The following is a 19240-nucleotide window of genomic DNA, read 5'->3' as shown; positions in this document are numbered from 1 at the left end:
CATTTATGTGTGTGCATGGAACATTTGGATTTATGTGTGCATTTATGTTCATGTTAGCATGTTTTAATATGTATGTGGTGTGTTTGTTGGTGTGTGGGTGGGTGTTATATTCATGTTTATCTCTCTGTGTTAGTATTTGTATGTTTATGCATTGAATGCATGCTGTTTGTATGTGTTTTTGTTTGTGTGTGTATGTGTTGTGAACCCCTGTGTAGAGTGACATGCTTTTATCCTTGCAGGTTAGGACAGGGAATGATAAAGGAGAGGGGTGGAACAGCAATTTATGACACAAACGTGTTAGTGTGTCTGTATGTGAGAAACACAGAGAGACAAAGAGGCTTTTGCGGCGCTGAGCTCGTTTCCAGATGGCATTGAAGAGCAACAGTGCCACCTAGCTTGATGTGAGAGATGGAAAGTGAGAGAGGATGTACAAACAGTAATTGCCTGCTTCTGATGGGAATACGATATGAGTCTGCAGGATATGGTTGGCACTGGGATATATATATACATATATATATATATATATATATATATATATATATATATATATATATATATATATATATATATATATTTATATATATTAAAAATGCAACAAGTGTGAGTGTTTTTGTAGTATTGGTAGCACTGAGTAGTGCATCTGTTTAGAGGTCTGACTGACAGGCAGATTTTGTGGAAGACTTGGTTGCGTATTTTCTTCTCAGTGCATGTATGGCAATGTGGTTGAATGCAAGAATGCACTTGTTGTTAAAAATGATTGGTCTTGGTGCATTGTTTTTGTAAATATATCAAAACTTAATGTTTGATTAGTAATATGCAGTGCTAAGAAGGTGATTTTCTCAATTTTTTTTTTAGATATTTATATATATTTATATTTAAATAGTTGTATCTCAGCCAAATATTGTCCTGTCATAACAAACCATATATAGATGAAATGCTTATTTATTGATAATGTAAACATCTAAAAATAATAACAATAATAATAAAATAAAAAATAACAATAATTGACCATTATGACTGGTTTTGTGGCCCAGAGTCACAAATATTTCATTTCATCAAGTTTTCTAATTGTTCGTATTTGTTTAAAACGTTTGGGTCTAATATTTATAGTAGTTTTTATTTCAGCTTTATTTCAATAAGCAAAAACATTTTTATAGTTTTAATTTCGTTTTAATTTTATATCATTCTTATTTATTTATGTATTTATTTATATTTAGTACTATCTTTTAGTATTTTGGGTTAAACGAAAATGCTAAATGTTGCCTTTGCAACTAAGTAAAAAAATAATTTTACATTTGTTATAGTTTTTTTTTTTTAATCTAATATTTAGATAACTTATTTCAGTTTTATTTCAATGACCAAATGTGATTTTTAATAATTTTACCTACTTACTTGCCGCTGGGCAATGATTAATCACGATTAATCGCATCCAAAATAATGTTTTTGTGTACATAATATATGTATGTGCACTGTGTATAATTAATATGTATATACAAAGACACACACACACACACACACACACACACACACACACACACACACACACACACATAGTATATATTTAGAAAATATTTACATGCACATATTTATATAAATGTGTATTTATTTATTTATATACATAATAAATATATACAGTACACACAAATATTATGTACACAAAAACTTTTATTTTGATTGCGATTAATCGCAATTAATCATTGCCCAGCCCTATAATTTATTTATTTAAACAAACATTAGCATATACTTTAATATTAACATATTAAACACAGTTCATGTGAATTTATGCGATTAATATTATTACCAACAACAGTAACTAAAACAATTGAAAAACTCTCTGCTCTTAATTTTTTTTAAATTTGAAAATTTGAAAATTCGAAAATTTGAAATTTGAAATTTGAAATTTGAAATTTAAAATTTAAAATTTGAACTTTGAAATTTAAAATTTAAAATTTGAACTTTGAAATGTTTTTGTGACAACGCTAGTCATTAGTTTTACAGCATATTTCTGTTGTGTGACCCTGTGAATGTGTTTGTGTTTTCAGGCTCTTCTGAAGAACCCTGTGCTCGCAGCAGTTCTGGACCAGCAGCTGGAGGAATCCGGTCTGTCCTCAGTGTTCATCAGCAACTTCTTGTTTAACGGACCCGAGTCTGAGCGTCCGGCGGGAATGCCAGCTTTCGACTGGAGGAACGTCTTCAACGCCACCAGCGACGCAGCGCAGCAGCTCACTCAGATCCTCTCGGTGCGTCTTCAGCGTTCACTGCAGCTTCCTGCTGAGCTCTTCACAATGCATTTCTGTTCAGTTTCTCAATTTCTGTTGAATTTGAACTGAGGAAGCAAACAGGATGCACAATTTTTATTGTGAATTGGAATATATGGAAGAACAATTAATTCAAATTTTCAAATTATTATTATTTTTTTTAATACTGTATTAATAATTTTAGCTTTTCTGCTTATTTTAAACATATTTAATTTTATTTTAATATTTTGATGTTCATTTAATGATTCAGGTACAATTTATTGATTGAGAATTTAAAGTTTTTTTAAATTTTTTTACATTTTTTTTTATTTTATTATTATTATTTTTTTTTATTTGCCTCTAAATTAAAATATGTAGAATGAATTGAAATGATAAGAAATTGACAAAAGTGTAATTTTCCACTAGGCATTTATTAAGTTCAAGGCAACTTGTAAATTAAATTAAATTAAATTAAATTAAATTAAATTAAATTAAATTAAATTAAATTAAATTAAATTAAATTAAATTAAATTAAATTAAATTAAATATTTAATATTTAAATTAAATTAAATATTTACATTTTAATTGTAATTTTATAATTTTATTTAAATAAAGTTTGAATGTTATAGGTCTTCCCAGAATTCCTATAATAATAATTATGTATATATTTTATAATATATATATATATATATATATATATATATATATGCTGTGTATATATATTTTTATTATTATATATATAATCTATTTTAGTACTTCAGCTTATTTTAAACTTTTTTAATTTCAGTTTAATTTATTGATATTTCGGTTTTAATTTTAGTAATTTTGGTATTTTCATTTTAACTTAATTAATTTCAGTTATACAAATTTTTCCTTTAAGTTTTCAAACTTAAGTTCAAACTTTTTTTTTATTATTTAATATTATACATAATATTTCAGCCTAATTTCAAAGTTAAAAGTTATATAGGTCTTTCCAGAATTCCATTACCTTTTTAAGATAATTTAGTAATTTTAGTACTTCAGCCTTTTTTAAACGTACTTAATTTCAATAATAATTTGAATATGTTTCACTAATTTATTGATCCAGTTTTAGTTTTACTAACTGTGGTATTTTTGTCAAGTTTTTAGTTTAATATTTATTTAAACTTAATTTCAAAGACAAAAATATGTTTTAATTAATTAATTAATTAATTAATTAATTAATTAATTAATGTATATAGCTTTAGTTATAGTTAATACTTACAACACTGACACATTGATTTGTAATTTTCCACTTGAAGATTTTGCTAAAATAAAAAAAATAAAAAATAAAAAAAATTCAATACAATACAATTTAAAATATTTAGTTAACTATATGGTTGTAATGATTATACATTATTTTTCTCAGAATTCCATTCCATTTATTCCTCTTCCGGTTCAAATTCCAGTTTAGTATCCTCTGAAACATGTTGCCAAATTGATTTCAAAATCCACCTCATGATCTGAAAAGCGTCCAGTTCTTCAGTTCTGTCTGGTTTCTTCATCCATCTGTTCTCATCTCTCCTTTGATGTTCTCACAACATTTATTTCAGTTTTCCCGCAGAAGTGCTGTTTTTCTCTCTCGTCTGATCTCTTTCACTGTAGTTGTCCCTCTTTTATTTCCCTTTCTTCTGAATTCAAGCGTGTTTGGGACAGCATAGCCTTGGGGTGAACAGTCTGGGCTGGCAACCAAGAGGTTAGAGGTTTGAGCCTCAGATGAAGGCGCTGAACCTCTGAGAGCGTAATGAACGCACTTTCACATGATTCACGTCAGCCTTCCCCAAAGCATGGAGCGGACTGTCAAACTGCATTGTTGCGAGCGTCGTAATGCTGAAAGTGCAGCCAGTGATCACACTCATTAATCTGCATGATCTATCATTTTGTGATCAAAACCAATCAGAGAATCAAAAGCCAGCAGATCCTGAGCGTTTCTCAATGCGCAGCTGAATCCTCATTAAGACATTCACAGACACATTCTGTGTCAGTAAAAGCGTCCCATAAATGACTAAAGAGGTACTATACTAAAGAGGATTTAGATTCAACTTATCATCAATAGTAAAATTTGTTAACAATATTATGAATTGGTGTGTGTGTGTGTGTGTGTGTGTGTGTATATATATATATATATATATATATATATATATATATATATTGCTATTTTAAAGACTTTTATTTTATTTTATTTCCAGTAACATAATTTTTCTCTTTTTAATTTATAAATTTTTAGAATTCTTTTTTTAAGTAACAAAAATTTGTATTTTTAATTATTTCTTTAATATTTTTTTTTTCATGTTTTATTATCAGTTGTAATTTTGTATTGTATTTTTGTCATTTTTTTATCAGGTTTTTTTTTTTGTAGTTTTCATAAATATAAAGTTATTTTAAAGCTTTTATATTATATTTTAAGTAACAAAATGTTTTATTTTAAATTATTTCTTATTTCTTTAATAATACATTTTTGCATGTTTTATTTTCAGTTAGTTTTAATAATTTTGTACTGTATTTTTGTATAAGCTTTTAGCTTTTATTATATTTCAGGTAACAAATGTATTATTTGTTTAATTAATTAATTGTTTAAATGTCTATTTGTAGTGATAGATAGATAGATAGATAGATAGATAGATAGATAGATAGATAGATAGATAGATAGATAGATAGATAGATAGATAGATAGATAGATAGATAGATAGATAGATAGATAGATAGCTATTTTAAAGCTTTCAGATTTTATTTTATTATTTTATTTGAAGTAACAACTATTTTAATTTTTTTTAAATTATTTTTTTAATATATATAGTTATTTAAAAACTACATTTTATTTTATTTCATTTTTTTTTATTAATACATTTTTTTAACCTTTAGTTTTAATTTTAGCTTACTAAAATGCCTCTGCTTCAGTGTTAGTTCATAATACCTAATGCATTAACTAATATTAACAAGTTGAACTTTATTGTAATGTTTCACCCATCAGTTTTACCTTTTGAGTTCTTTTTTTTTGTTGTTTTCCTCCAGTGAAGGCCTGTTGTGAAGAGCTTGGGCCTGTTGTGTTTTTTTTTTTTTTTAACAAGATGTTTGGCTCTTATAACATTAAGCGTGCCATATTTGCGGTGGATGTTGTTGGTTTGTTGTTTATGTGTTGTGGTTGTTTCTGGTTGAGTGTGAGCGGATGCTGATGTTTCCTCCATTCCTCCTCTCTTTGGTTTACTGTGTTTCTCTGGTGGTTCTCTGTTCTGCTGCTTGTGTTCAGCGTTGGCCACATGAACCTCGTTCTTCACTGTCAGATTCAGACGCTCAGAGGAGCTGAAGCTGTGTGTGTTTGTGTGCGTTTCAGTGTTTCGATCTGGATAAGTTTGAAGGCGTCAGCAGCGAGGCTCTGCTGGTTGAGCAGGCTTTGAATCTCCTGAATCAGGATCGCTTCTGGGCCGGTCTGGTCTTCACGGATCTCAACCCCGGTGACCCGCAGACCCCTGCGCACATCAGATACAAGATCCGCATGGACATCGAGGACACCGAAAGGACGGACAAGACCAAAGAGAGGTCAGAACCGAACACACAAGATCACAAACACATAAACACATCACAGTCAAGACGCCTTGTATGCAAAAAAGAAAAGAAAAAAATGAAAAGAAGCTTTAATGTAATTTGAAAAATATGAGAACTAAATAAATAAATAAAACAAATGCATGGATGAATCATTCACAATAATGAGTTGACACATTCAAAGAAATTTGTAATAAGTAAATAATGATTAATTTAATAATAATACATTCATTTTCCACTATAATCTTATGAAGATAAATTTGAAATGTTGCATTTATTTATTTTGTTTGTTTGTTTGTAAGTCTTATATAGGTTATATAGCCTTTCGTTTTCTTTTTTTGTTTGCTGAAGAGAATAGAAATATTAAAAACAATAATGGTAATAAAACTGACAAATGCACATACAAAAATTATTAAAACTTGTTTTAAATGTTATTGTAAATTAATACTATTAAAAAATATTTTAAAACAAAACATTTAATTGTTGGAACTGTTTGTTAATTGAAATAGAATATGTTTAAAATAATTTGAAGTGTTAAAATTACTAAAATAAGAATGAATTAAAGCTAAATATAAATAATAATGTCAATGTAATGAAAATAATAATATAATATTTAATAATGTTAAACTTGTGTTATTGTAAATTAAAACTATTTAAATGTATTGAAAAATAAATAAATAAATATATATATATTTGCCTTGGCAACTACAGTATTACCGTTGAGGTTATAAAATTACTAAACCTGGAAAAAATAATAATAATAATAATAATAAGATTGGAAAGAAAATAGTAATGATTATTGTTAAATAAAAGTGTTTTTGTAAATTAAAACTATTAAAACAATTGAAATAAAACAAACAATAATATTAATAATAATAATAATAATAATAATAATAATAATAATAATAATAATAATAATAATAATAATAATAATAATAATAATAATGTCAAATGCACATACCAAAATTACTTAAACTTGTGTTATTGTAAATATGCTGGAAGTTGAATATAGTTAAATGAATAAAATTACTTAACTTGAAAAATAAAAATAATAACAATAATAAAATTGAAAAAAGTAGAAATAAACATAAAATTACTAAAACTTGTTTTAAATTTTATTGTTATCAAAAAATTGAAAATACAATAAAAATACTACAATGAATAAAACTAAAACTAAAATGAATTCAAGCTGAATAGAAATATTAACAACAACAACAATAATAAAACAAATGTTAAATAAAAGTGTTATTGTAAATTAAAACTATTAAAGGCAAGGCAAGTTTATTATAGCACATTTCTTACACAATGGTAATTCAAAGTGCTGTACATACGAGGAGTTGAAATAATCATAAAAAATAACAATAGTCACAACAATAAAACAAAGAATTTAAGAACATTTAAAATGATTTAAAATGATATAGAATAAAATAAAATAAAATAAAATTGCCTTGGCAACTACAGTAATACAGTAAATATGTTAACTGATAACTAATACATTTACTAAACCTGAAATAAAAAATGAATTAAAGCTAAGCAGAACTATTAAAAACAAGTTCTGTACATAAGAGGAGTTAAAATAATCATAAAAAATAATAATAGTCACAACAATAAAAACAAAGAATTTAAAAACATTTAAAATGATTTAAACAAAAGCACAGTGCTCATTCAATAAATGCACAAAAACAACAAAGTAAACAATAAAATAAAATAAAATTGCCTTGGCAACTACAGTAATACAGTAAATATGTTTACTGATAACTAATACATTTACTAAAGCTGAAATAAAAATGAATTAAAGCTAAAGAGAAACAACAAAATAAAACGAAATAATGAAATGAATGAAAAATAGCTAAAGCACAACAAAAGAACTGAAATAAAAATGCAAACTGAAAATGATAAAAACACAAGTAATTGTTCAATTCCAGTGCAGTTGCAGTAGAAATCTGCAGTGGTTGACGTGGTTTGTTGTTGACGTGTGTTTCAGGTCCTGGTACCCATCGGCCCGTGCAAACCCATTAAATGACCTGCACTACGTGAGAGGAGGCTTCGTGTACCTGCAGGACATGGTGGACCGAGGCATCATTAAAGTCCAGACCGGAGTCAGTCAGCCGCTCGGAGTCTACGCTCAGCAGATGCCGTACCCCTGTTACATGGACGACGCGTAAGAGCCTCCGACCGCAGCGCTCTCCCGCTATTCCTGTCCGTGTCTGTCAAACACACGCCTTTGTATAAACACCCATGCTCTGTTTTCATATGGAAATGATGGTTTGATGTGGAGAGTGGGATGGCGAAGCATGCAGAGGACGGGGATGTTTTCCACTCCATCTTACAGCATAATCAACGGCTCGCTGTGGCTGTGATTCATGCCTAAAGTAAATGTCAAATTAATATTAGCTTTGATTGGTTCTCTCGCTCTCCGCCGGCCTGAGAAATCCATCAGCGCGTCTGCGGGGGTTCTCGTGCGTTTGTTTATCGGGGCCGATGCGGACGTCAGATGCGCTGCCTTGTGTTTTAATGTGTTTATTGATTCGAGTGCAAGCGGCCTGTTTTTATAGATTTGAATGAGAGGCTTTTTTCTGTGAAACTGAGACGTCAGGCCCAAACTCCAGCCAGGTGATATTTTTATCAGACCAGTGTTTTTGCTACTGCGATGAACGTTTTGTGATGGATGCGAGCGCACCGTGCTGCGTGCTTTAAGATCTAGAGCTAGTTCAATATTTATAATTAGTTCACGGAGATATAATAACTACAGAGGTGCCGTTAAAGACCCTTGCTTTAAGAAAATTATAGAAGTGTTAAAGATTAAATACAGTAAAGGAAAAAAAAGAAGAGGAGTTCTCATAATTGTAATGATATATACAATTATAATATACACTACCATTCAAAATATTATTTTAAAATACACTATTTCTATTCAGCAAGGAGGCATTCAATTGATCAAAAGTGACAGTAAAGGCATGTACGATGCATCTGTGCATCCTGAAAATAAATTATATCACAGTTTGCACAAAAATATTGGGCAGCACAACTGTTTTCAACACTGATAATAATCAGAAATGTTTCTTGAGCAGCATGTTAGAATTTTTAAATGATCATGTGACAATGAAGACTAAGGGGATGGAATATTTTAATATTATATTTTTCAAAAATATTAAACCTTTTTTCATTTTTTATTTTTTTTTGCATTCTCTCACAAAACGTTTGTGTTCGTTTGAAAAGCTTTGCGTTCTCTCAAAGATATTTGCGTTTTCTCGCAAAACCAGTTGAGTTTGGACAAACACTTCTTGTTTACTTTACAGCTTGTAAGTTAGTGGTTTACAATAGAGCGGTTCATAGACTTTTATTTTAAACTTGACTCATGTATAAAGAAATAGCGTCAGACTACTGTAAAAAAATAACTGTGAATTTAACGGTAAAAGACTGTAAAAATGCTACAGTAAAAACCTGTTAAACGGTTAATGGTAAGTTCCCCTATTATATACAATGAAAAACTGTTTTGGACATTGCATGTCATTTTATGGTAGTATACCGTTTTCAGAAGTGAAAAAGAACATAACATTTACAGTGAATAACTGTAAATTTACTGTAAATTTATTTATTTTAAATAATGTTTTTTCTTAGTTTTTTTTTTTTCTTATCAGTTTTGTACATTAGGGTTGTATGTTACACCTAATGTTGTTAAATGAATGTTTATTGCATTATTTTAATTTCATGTGTGTTGCCATAGTGGTGTTTAGTGTATGACACTGTGCACCTTCTATATATGTTAATATTTAAAAGCTGCTTGTGATGGGCTTTGGTTCATCATGTGATTTTGGTGGTTATCAGTGTATTACAAAGGTACAAAACAGATTTCAGTACTTCAATAGATTGGTACATTAACATTATATCAGTTAATGAAATCACAGTATTTAAATATAAATTTAAATTAAATCTTCAAACCTAAAACGTTGCTATGCAATTTCTTTGGTAAAATTTTGGCAACCAATTTTTACAGATTTATTTTTTTACAGTGTAGTTCGAGGCACCATTTTGGGACATTTTAAAACGCTCAGTGTGGCTTACTGTACTAAAACAGCTAGTGAGATGGCCCAATTCTGTATTAATAAATACTATTAAATACTAATTACACTTTTAATATTAACACATTTCTTTATTTATAGCTTTTTCTCCCCATAGAAAACCGTTATAGATAATGCTTAATATAAGCTAAAAAGTAATAGACTAAGACGTTAATATAATATAATAAAATATATTAAGTACAAGAAAGCAAGAAAAAAAAAAGAACAGAATATAGACAGAATGTGCAAAGTCCCCATATATATATATTTTATATATTATATATTTATATTTAATAATATATAATATATTATATATTTATATTTAAGCCACGTTGAGCACGGTTTTCTATGGGAGAGATACGCTTAACATGCAATTTAGTGGGTTACGTTAATATTCTTGGCTATTATGCTTGTCTGTATGCTTAATTAATAAGGTGTTTACTGAATTTGGTCCTCTAGTGTTTCACATTAAGCATTTAAGAGTGTCCCAAAACTGTGCCTTGAACAAGCCTAAACACTGACTGCATTTCTTTATACTTGAATCCAAGTTCAAAATAAAACTATCTATGTTATATGAACGTACAGAGCTGTATGAACCACTGCAAGCTGTAAAGTAAACAGGAAGTGTTTGTCCAAACTCAGCTGGTTTCGCGAGAGAACGTAAAGGTTTATGAGGGAACACAAGGTTTCTTGAGAGAACTCAAAAGTTCCCTTTTGATGGAACATCAAACTGGAGTCTCCATAGCGGCCCCTAGAGGACGTAGTGTCTCGTTCCCTTATCAGGGAACCAGGGTTACGTACGTAACTTGATACGTTCTCTTTTGAGGGAACATCAAACTGCGTCCTTTGGGGGGCACTATGGGGAACGTCATCTCCACGACCCCTAGAGGACGCAGGGTCTCGTTCCCTTATCAGGGAACCAGGGTTACGTACGTAACTTGATACGTTCTCTTTTGAGGGAACATCGAACTGCGTCCTCTGGGGGTCACTATGGGGAACGTCATCTCCACGACCCCTAAAGGACGCAGGGTCTCGTTCCCTTATCAGGGAACCAGAGTTACATACGTAACCTGAGACGTTTTATGAGAAAACACACAAAAAAAATTACAACATTTTTTCCTCCCACCCCAAATCTTTTTCACTCACCCCGTTTTTTTCCATCACTATGTCCCTTTTGGGGACTTCGTAGAAGACTGGAGTAATGATGCTGAAAATTAATCTTTGATCACAGAAATAAATTGCATTTTAATGTATATTCACATAGAAAAAAGCTATTTTTAATTTTAATAATATTTGGGAATTTTAGCATTTTTACTGTTATTTTTGATCAAGTACATCTAGCCTTGGTGAGCAGAAAAGTCTAAAAACAAAACACTGAAAAACATTGAAAAATCTTACCAACCCCAAATATTTGAATGGTAGTGAATATCCATTATTTTGTATCACTTCTGATTGTTCATACCTGTAAAATATTGTGTGTGTGTGTGTGTGTGTGTGTGTGTGTGTGTGTGTGTGTGTGTGTGTGTGTGTGTGAGATAAACCTCTGAAGCGTCTTCAGCCTCCTAGCAGAATCGGTCAGACCTGCGTCATTTAGTTCCACTTGAAAACTCCCCAAACTGCAGTTCTATTCATGCATTAGAGGGACAGAGAATGGAGAGAATGCTAATTTGCTTTTGAGAGTGTGTGTGTGTGTGTCTGTGTTGAGTCATTTTTTTTACCACACAAAAAAGCCTAAATCTGAATTTTAAATGCAAGGGGCAGCAGAGTTTCATGTTGCAAATGTCTCAGTAAGTCTTCCAGACGATTCTGGATAAAAACAGCTTATCTACTGCCACAAATCCATATTACATGTTCCATTATTTCTAAATGATATATAAGAAAAGCAGAACAGAAAGCAGAGTGCTCTTTGTTAAAAGTGAATCAATGTGGCTCAAGGATTAATAGTATCTAGAGAAAGCGATCCTTCGGCATTGCCATTCATTTCAATGGCAGTTGGTCGGCTGACACATAAACCATTGGAAAAACGGGTCCTGCTTGATGAGTTTGATACAGAAAATGGCATTCAACAATTGGTCCTCCATTATTTGTATTAAATTAAAAACTTAGTCTCAGAACTAGATGAGGAATTGTGCACTTAAACTATTTGCAAACGCTAAAACAACTCAAAGGCAATGTTTAAACAACGTTATCAGCAGGCACAATTTGTTCTTAGTGTTTTCTCACCTCAAATTGGCCACAATAATCAACCAAAGTGTATTAATGCAAGCATATTTAGTGGTTTAGATCAGGACTGGCAGCTGTGTGTGAGCTCTGAGTGAGAGATGATGGCAAATTAATGCGTTTTAAAGAGTTTGTTATCATCGTCCCCCGGCTGTTTCTGGTGTCAGCTCTAATTGTATTGTGGCGTCTCTCCCTGACTGTATTTATGAAAGGTAAGCAAAACTGATATGAGAAATCTATAGCTTGTCATATTTTGAGAGCACATGATATATTTGAGCTGCTAGCTAATTGAGCGCAGACAGCACTTTGTTTCCGGAACCTTCTGCTCCGATATTGACATGACATTTTCCTGGCCTTATGAGAGTACTTTAATACTGGCTTACTGTATTATCAAAGCGCCATCGGATGATGAATCGTACTGACGCTGAGCTGTGTGTGTGGCGGAAAGATCATCCGGCACAGCGGCATTCATTCACAACAATATCAGATGCACAGAGATCATTATTATAGTACTGATCACATTATCTCGGCCCTGGGCTATTATAGTTAAAACTAAAATCATTAAAACATTGTCATTACTTAAAATAAAATCTTAAAAAAATAAATTAATAAAATAAAAACATTAAAAAAAATTATTTTAAATAAATGTAACTGTAAAATTAAATATAAAAAAAATTGATACATTTATTATTTTTGTTAGTTTGGAATTTTAAAGTACCAAAAAAAGATTAAAATAAATAAACTAACACTAAAACCACATAACAAATACTTTAAATAAAACATTTAACTAAAACTAAAATAAAATATTTAACTAAATTTTGCGATATATATTATTATTATTATTATTATTTTTATTTTTATTTTTTTATTTTTTGCTATATTTCTTATTTTGTTTTGTTTGAAGTACTACAATATCTAAAACAAAATAAAATAAAACCATAAAAAATCATTACTTTACATGAACATTTACCTAAAATAAAATTCAGCTATAAAATAATTTTATTCCAGCAGCTGCTACTTTACAGATACAACTATTTTCGTTTACAGTAGTTTGGAGTATTGAAATACTAAAGGTTGAAAGGCTAAAAAAAAAAAAAAAAAGAAAAAATAGAAATAAAAACTTAGCTAGAAGTAAACATTTTACAGGAAAAATACATTTTAAACTTAAACAAATTTTATTTCAGCTGCTAGTTGCCAAGGCCACATTTCACCTTATTTTCAATTGGAAAAACTAAAATACTAAAATACAAAAAGTACTGAAAGTTAAAATACTAAAATAAATAAAAATGAAAACAATTTTCATCACTTGTAATTAATTGATTTTAAATATAAAAATAAAATTTATATCATCACAAAATGTAACTATCACCTTAACAATTTACCATCTTTTATCTGTTAAATGTGACTATAAAACATTAACTTTAAAAAACAAGCTTTAAAATTAAATATACAAAATAAAAATAAAAAATCAATTTAAAATATTAATAAAATCTCAATATAAAAACTCAATAGCAAAAACTCAAAAAAAACAAAAAAAAAACAAAAACAACAATAAATAAATACAAAAAATAAATACAAAAAAATAAAAGTATGTCAGTGATACTAAAATATGACTCTGGGCCATAAAACCAGTCGTAAGGGTCAGTTTTTTAATGTATATTCATTAAGCTTCCTAATGATATATGGTTTGTTAGCATGGGACACTATTTGGCAGAGATACAACTATTTCTAAAAACTGAAAATCTGGAATCTGTGGGTGCAAAAAAATAAATCAAATTATTGAGAAAATGATCTTTACATTTTTGAAATATTTATAGCAGGACATTTACAAAATGTCTTTATGGAACCAGATCTTAACTTAATATTCTATAGATTTTTGGCATAAAACAAAAATCGATCATTTTGACCCATACAATGTATTTTTGCCTATTGCTACAAATATACCCATGCAATTTAAGATTTAAGGTCCAGGGTCACAAATAACACTGGTTCACCCACACATGTAAATTCTGTAATGTATAGAGTTACTCGATTCAATCCCAGATGTTTTTTTTTTTTTATTATTATTGTGCGAATGGCGACACTGTTCTGAGATCAGCTCTGGTCAATCCTGCAGCTTCACTTCGGCCATTGGCACCATGCTGCCCATGTTCCTGGTGCTGGCGTTCATCAGCTCGGCCAGCCTGATCATCAAAAACCTGGTTCTGGAGAAGGAGCTCCGTCTGAAGGAGGTTCTGCGGGTTGTTGGGGTTAAAAACACTTCCATATGGTTCTGCTGGTTTATAGAGAACATAGTCCTGATGTCCATTCCCTGCGCTTTGATCTCGATCTTGGTGAAGGTTAGTGGCGCCGAAACTCCGCCGAAAATCAACAGAAATGGAAACCGAATAATCAAACAACAAAGCAAGGATACAAACTTGTCATATTTCGGTGCAAATTTGCATTTCAAATGAAGTTTGGAGCACAGCACTGTGTTCATTTACATGCAGACGGCTCATGTTTTTAGCTTTTCAGGCTAACTCAGTTCACAGTAAATGATGCTCCAAATCAACAATGGGAGTCACATTTTCGAATCTTCAGGGTTTTCCTGGAGTTTTTTGCAAAAAAAAAAAGAAAAAAGAAAAAGAAAAGAAAATAGATGTTAGTATTGTAAATATTATATATTACAAATGTAAATATAAAAGTATTATTATAATTATTATTACATTATTTTATTTTATAATGCAGAATTTTTAGTCATTTCTTATTTTGTTTTGTTTGAAGTACAACAATATTTAAAATAAAATAAAATAAAACCATAAAAATCATTAGCCTAACATTTACTTAAAATAAAATTCAGCAACAAAATAATTTTATTCCTGCTACTACTGTAAAGATACAGCTATACTCGTTTAGTTTGGATTGTTGAAATACTAAACGTTGAAAGGCTAAAATAACTAAAACTAAATAAACTAAAATTAAAAACTTAGCTAGAAGCAAACATTTTACTAGAAAAATTAATTATCTAAAACCTATTTTAAACTAAAACAAATTTTCTTTAGACAAATAGATGTTAGTATTGTAAATATTATATATTATAAATCTAAATATTAAATAAAATAATTATTATAATTATTATTAAATGTTTTTATTTTATAGTGCAGAATTATTAGTAGTATAGTCGTTTATTTATTTAATTATTTTTTTAAATAATTTATTTATTAATTATTATTATTAGTAGTAGTAGTAGTAGTAGTATATTGATAATTTTACCAAATACCGTTTAGATTTTAGAGTACAGTATAATTACCATAATATTTATTTATTAATTTCTTTAATTTTTATAATTGAATAAAAAAAATCAAGTTTATTACTTTAGTACTAATAATATTAATTATTATTAGTACTATATTGTAATATATCATATTATTATTATTATTATTATTATTATTATTATTATTCAGTATACCATAGTAAAAGGAGTAATATAATTAAAATAAATTTATTTCATGCTAAATATAGTTCAAATCTATTAAAATATTTACTGTCAAACTGCTTTTTGACTTACTGATATACATCTTTTTATTAAACATTTTTATATATATATATATATATATATATATATATATATATATATATATATATATATATATATATATATATATATGATATTATTACAATATTAAGCCTAAAATGTGTTTTAATGTCACTGTTGATGGGGATTGTATGATACTTGAAAAATAGCAGACAATAGCAAAAATTTAGCAGACTTTAGGTATACAGTACCAGTTTATATACTAAAAGTACTAGTATTTAAGTACATATTATGTAAAGGTATTTGTATTTGTAGTATACTTAGCATGAACTAAATGTATTTCAAATACATTTATTTATTTTTTTCTAGGGTAGTCATATTTTATGGGTTTCAATTCAGATTTTCTAAAACTATTGGGGTAAAAAAAAAAAAAGAGTTTGAGTATGCATCCCTGAAGAACAAAATTAAACTAATCAAACAAATCACAATTAAGGCTGTCAAAACAAAATTCATGCAACATGATCACAAAGCATTTTGAGAACATACAATTGTAGTTTGACAGACCAATTCGGTCTGAACTGAAATGCAAATGCTGTGTTAATGAAATGCTTATGAATACAAACCATGAGAAATGCCAAAATCCAAGCTACAATGCAATTAAAGTCATTAAGAAAATAGTTGGAAGAGCTCAAGTGTAAGTTAAAAGGCACAATAATCCATTTAGCAGAGAGGGAAAGAAGGTGCTCGTGTTGAGAGGTCGCACATCCATAAAGTCAAAGTGCTTTGTGGTTTTGATGCTCGTGATCACAGTGGAAATAATTACAGGGAAATGATTTGAGGCAAATCAAGCAGAAACGGGTTGAACTTTGATTCCACTAAATTGGGTTATTATGCTAATTTGTTATGCACAGTATCAAATTGTTGATGATTCAGAGCCGACCTCCTCCGTATCGCTCGCTGCCTCTCTCCGCCGTCCTTTAAAGAGCTTTTTAGCACTTTCCAGAGGGTTTTGTGTTCATCTGCGTGGAGATAAAGCGTTTGTTCTCTGGCGTTGAGGATTAGCCTGTTTCACACTTCCAGTGCTTTCACGTCGGCTGTCGCAGCCTCAACTTATTTCCAATGAGTTGCAACAGTGGCCAAGATCTGGAGTCTGTTTCTTTTGAAATATTCATATGAATTAAATATTGTGTGAATGTTTGAACTTGTTTTAAAGCTGCATCACACATCTGACAGCACTCTTGCTGCGAGGAAGTTCCAGCTTCAGACTGCCACAGGCGTTTTGGGTGTCTTTCTTAACTAAACTGCTCAGTCATGTCGTTCCCAGTGTCACTTCGTTTATTTCATTCTCTCTGTCTGTTCGCTCCGGCTCTCCGTGTTCATGCTCAAAGTGAGAACTACAGCCGGGAAAATCATCTCTTGTCAGCTCACTTCCCCTTACAGACCTCAACTCCTCCAGAATGAGCTTTCCCTTTCTGTCAGAGACACTTCTGTCATCTCACTAATATTTCATCTCTTTCACCTGCTCTTAACATCAGAAAACTGTTCACCGTCATGTTATAATTCATATACTTAAAAATAAGAGACGTTTTAGCTTGGCTTGAGAAAGCTTAGTCTGAAAGTTTGAAGCAGTTTGAAGCAGTTGTAGTTTAACATGTTAGAACCCGTTAAGCATGCTAAAACATGCTAGTAAGATGTTAATTCAAGCCAGCAATGGGCCAAACACCCTGCTGAAAAAAACAGCATATGCTGGTTAGGTAGGTTTTGGTGCTGGGATGCTGGTTTTAGCTGGTTTATGCTGGTCCTTTGCTGGTTCATGCTGGCCATTTGCTGGTTTATGCTGGTCCTTTGCTGGTTTATGCTGGTCCTTGACCAGCAACATCACCAGCTTAAACATGTTATAAACATGCTAACAACATATTAAAAACTAGAAAGATTCATATTCATTCGTGCAACATGCTAAAACATGCTAGTCAGGTTAAAACATGTTAAAACATTCTATTAAAATGCTGACAACATGGTACAAATGTTAATGTTGTAAACATGCTAAAACATCTTATGACGTCTTATGTTAGTAAGATTTGTAATTCACACCAGCAATGGGCCAAACATGCTAAAAACGTGCTATCATCGTGTTAAAGCATGCTAGCAAACAAGCCTAACATGTTATAAAGATACTAACAACATACTAAATACTACAAACATTCATATTCATTCATGGAACATGCTAGTCATGTTAAAACATGTTAAAAACATGCTAGTAAAATTCTGACAACATGGTAAAAATGTTAACAATGTTGGAAACATGCTAGAAGCATGGCAGTAACATGCTAGAACATACAAACAACATGTTAAGCATGCTAAAACGTGCTAGTAAGATGTTAATTTGTGCCAGCAATGGGTCAAACATGCTAAAAACATGCTATCATAGTGTTAAAGCATGCTAGCCCAATATGTTATATTAAATACTAGAAACATAGTTAACAGCATATTATGCCATGCAACATATTAAAACATGTTAAAACACGCTATTAACATGCTGACAACATGGCAAAAATGTTAACAATGTTGTAAACATGCTAGAAACATGCCAACAACATGCTAGAACATCTAAAGAATGCTAAAACATGCTAGCAAGATGTTAATTCACACCAGCAAAGGACTAAACATGCTAAAATATGCTATCATAGTGTTAAAGCATGCTAGCAAACAAGCTTAACATGTTATAAACATGCTAACAACATATTAAAAACTAGAAAGATTCATATTCATTCGTGCAACATGCTAAAACATGCTAGTCAGGTTAAAACATGTTAAAACATGCTATTAAAATGCTGACAACATGGTACAAATGTTAATGTTGTAAACATGCTAAAACATGTTAGTAAGATTTGTAATTCACACCAGCAATGGGCCAAACATGCTAAAAACGTGCTATCATCGTGTTAAAGCATGCTAGCAAACAAGCCTAACATGTTATAAACATACTAACAACATACTAAATATTACAAACATTCATATTCATTCATGGAACATGCTAGTCATGTTAAAACATGTTAAAAACATGCTAGTAAAATTCTGACAACATGGTAAAAATGTTAACAATGTTGGAAACATGCTAGAAGCATGGCAGTAACATGCTAGAACATACAAACAACATGTTAAGCATGCTAAAACGTGCTAGTAAGATGTTAATTTGTGCCAGCAATGGGTCAAACATGCTATCATAGTGTTAAAGCATGCTAGCAAACAAGCCTAACATGTTATAAACATACTAACAACATACTAAATACTACAAACATTCATATTCATTCATGGAACATGCTAGTCATGTTAAAACATGTTAAAAACATGCTAGTAAAATTCTGACAACATGGTAAAAATGTTAACAATGTTGGAAACATGCTAGAAGCATGGCAGTAACATGCTAGAACATACAAACAACATGTTAAGCATGCTAAAACGTGCTAGTAAGATGTTAATTTGTGCCAGCAATGGGTCAAACATGCTAAAAACATGCTATCATAGTGTTAAAGCATGCTAGCCCAATATGTTATATTAAATACTAGAAACATAGTTAACAGCATATTATGCCATGCAACATATTAAAACATGTTAAAACACGCTATTAACATGCTGACAACATGGCAAAA

At 30.2% G+C, this 19240-nt stretch overlaps 1 protein-coding gene across 1 annotated transcript in view; it reads left to right on the top strand.

The window, feature by feature from the left end:
• Nucleotides 1–19240, top strand: part of LOC141332528 (phospholipid-transporting ATPase ABCA1) — a 180838-nt gene that overhangs the window by 62209 nt on the left and 99389 nt on the right. Inside the window, exons 11-14 of the mRNA XM_073837656.1 lie at nucleotides 2043–2240; nucleotides 5587–5792; nucleotides 7780–7956; nucleotides 14193–14415. Coding sequence (XP_073693757.1) covers nucleotides 2043–2240; nucleotides 5587–5792; nucleotides 7780–7956; nucleotides 14193–14415 — 804 coding nt within the window. The remainder of the gene's footprint in view (nucleotides 1–2042; nucleotides 2241–5586; nucleotides 5793–7779; nucleotides 7957–14192; nucleotides 14416–19240) is intronic.

This window comes from Garra rufa, chromosome 3 (genome assembly GCF_049309525.1).
Source record: "Garra rufa chromosome 3, GarRuf1.0, whole genome shotgun sequence".
Lineage (NCBI taxonomy): Eukaryota > Metazoa > Chordata > Actinopteri > Cypriniformes > Cyprinidae > Garra > Garra rufa.
Note: the sequence above shows the minus strand (reverse complement) of the source record. Positions and strands in the feature narration are given on the sequence as shown.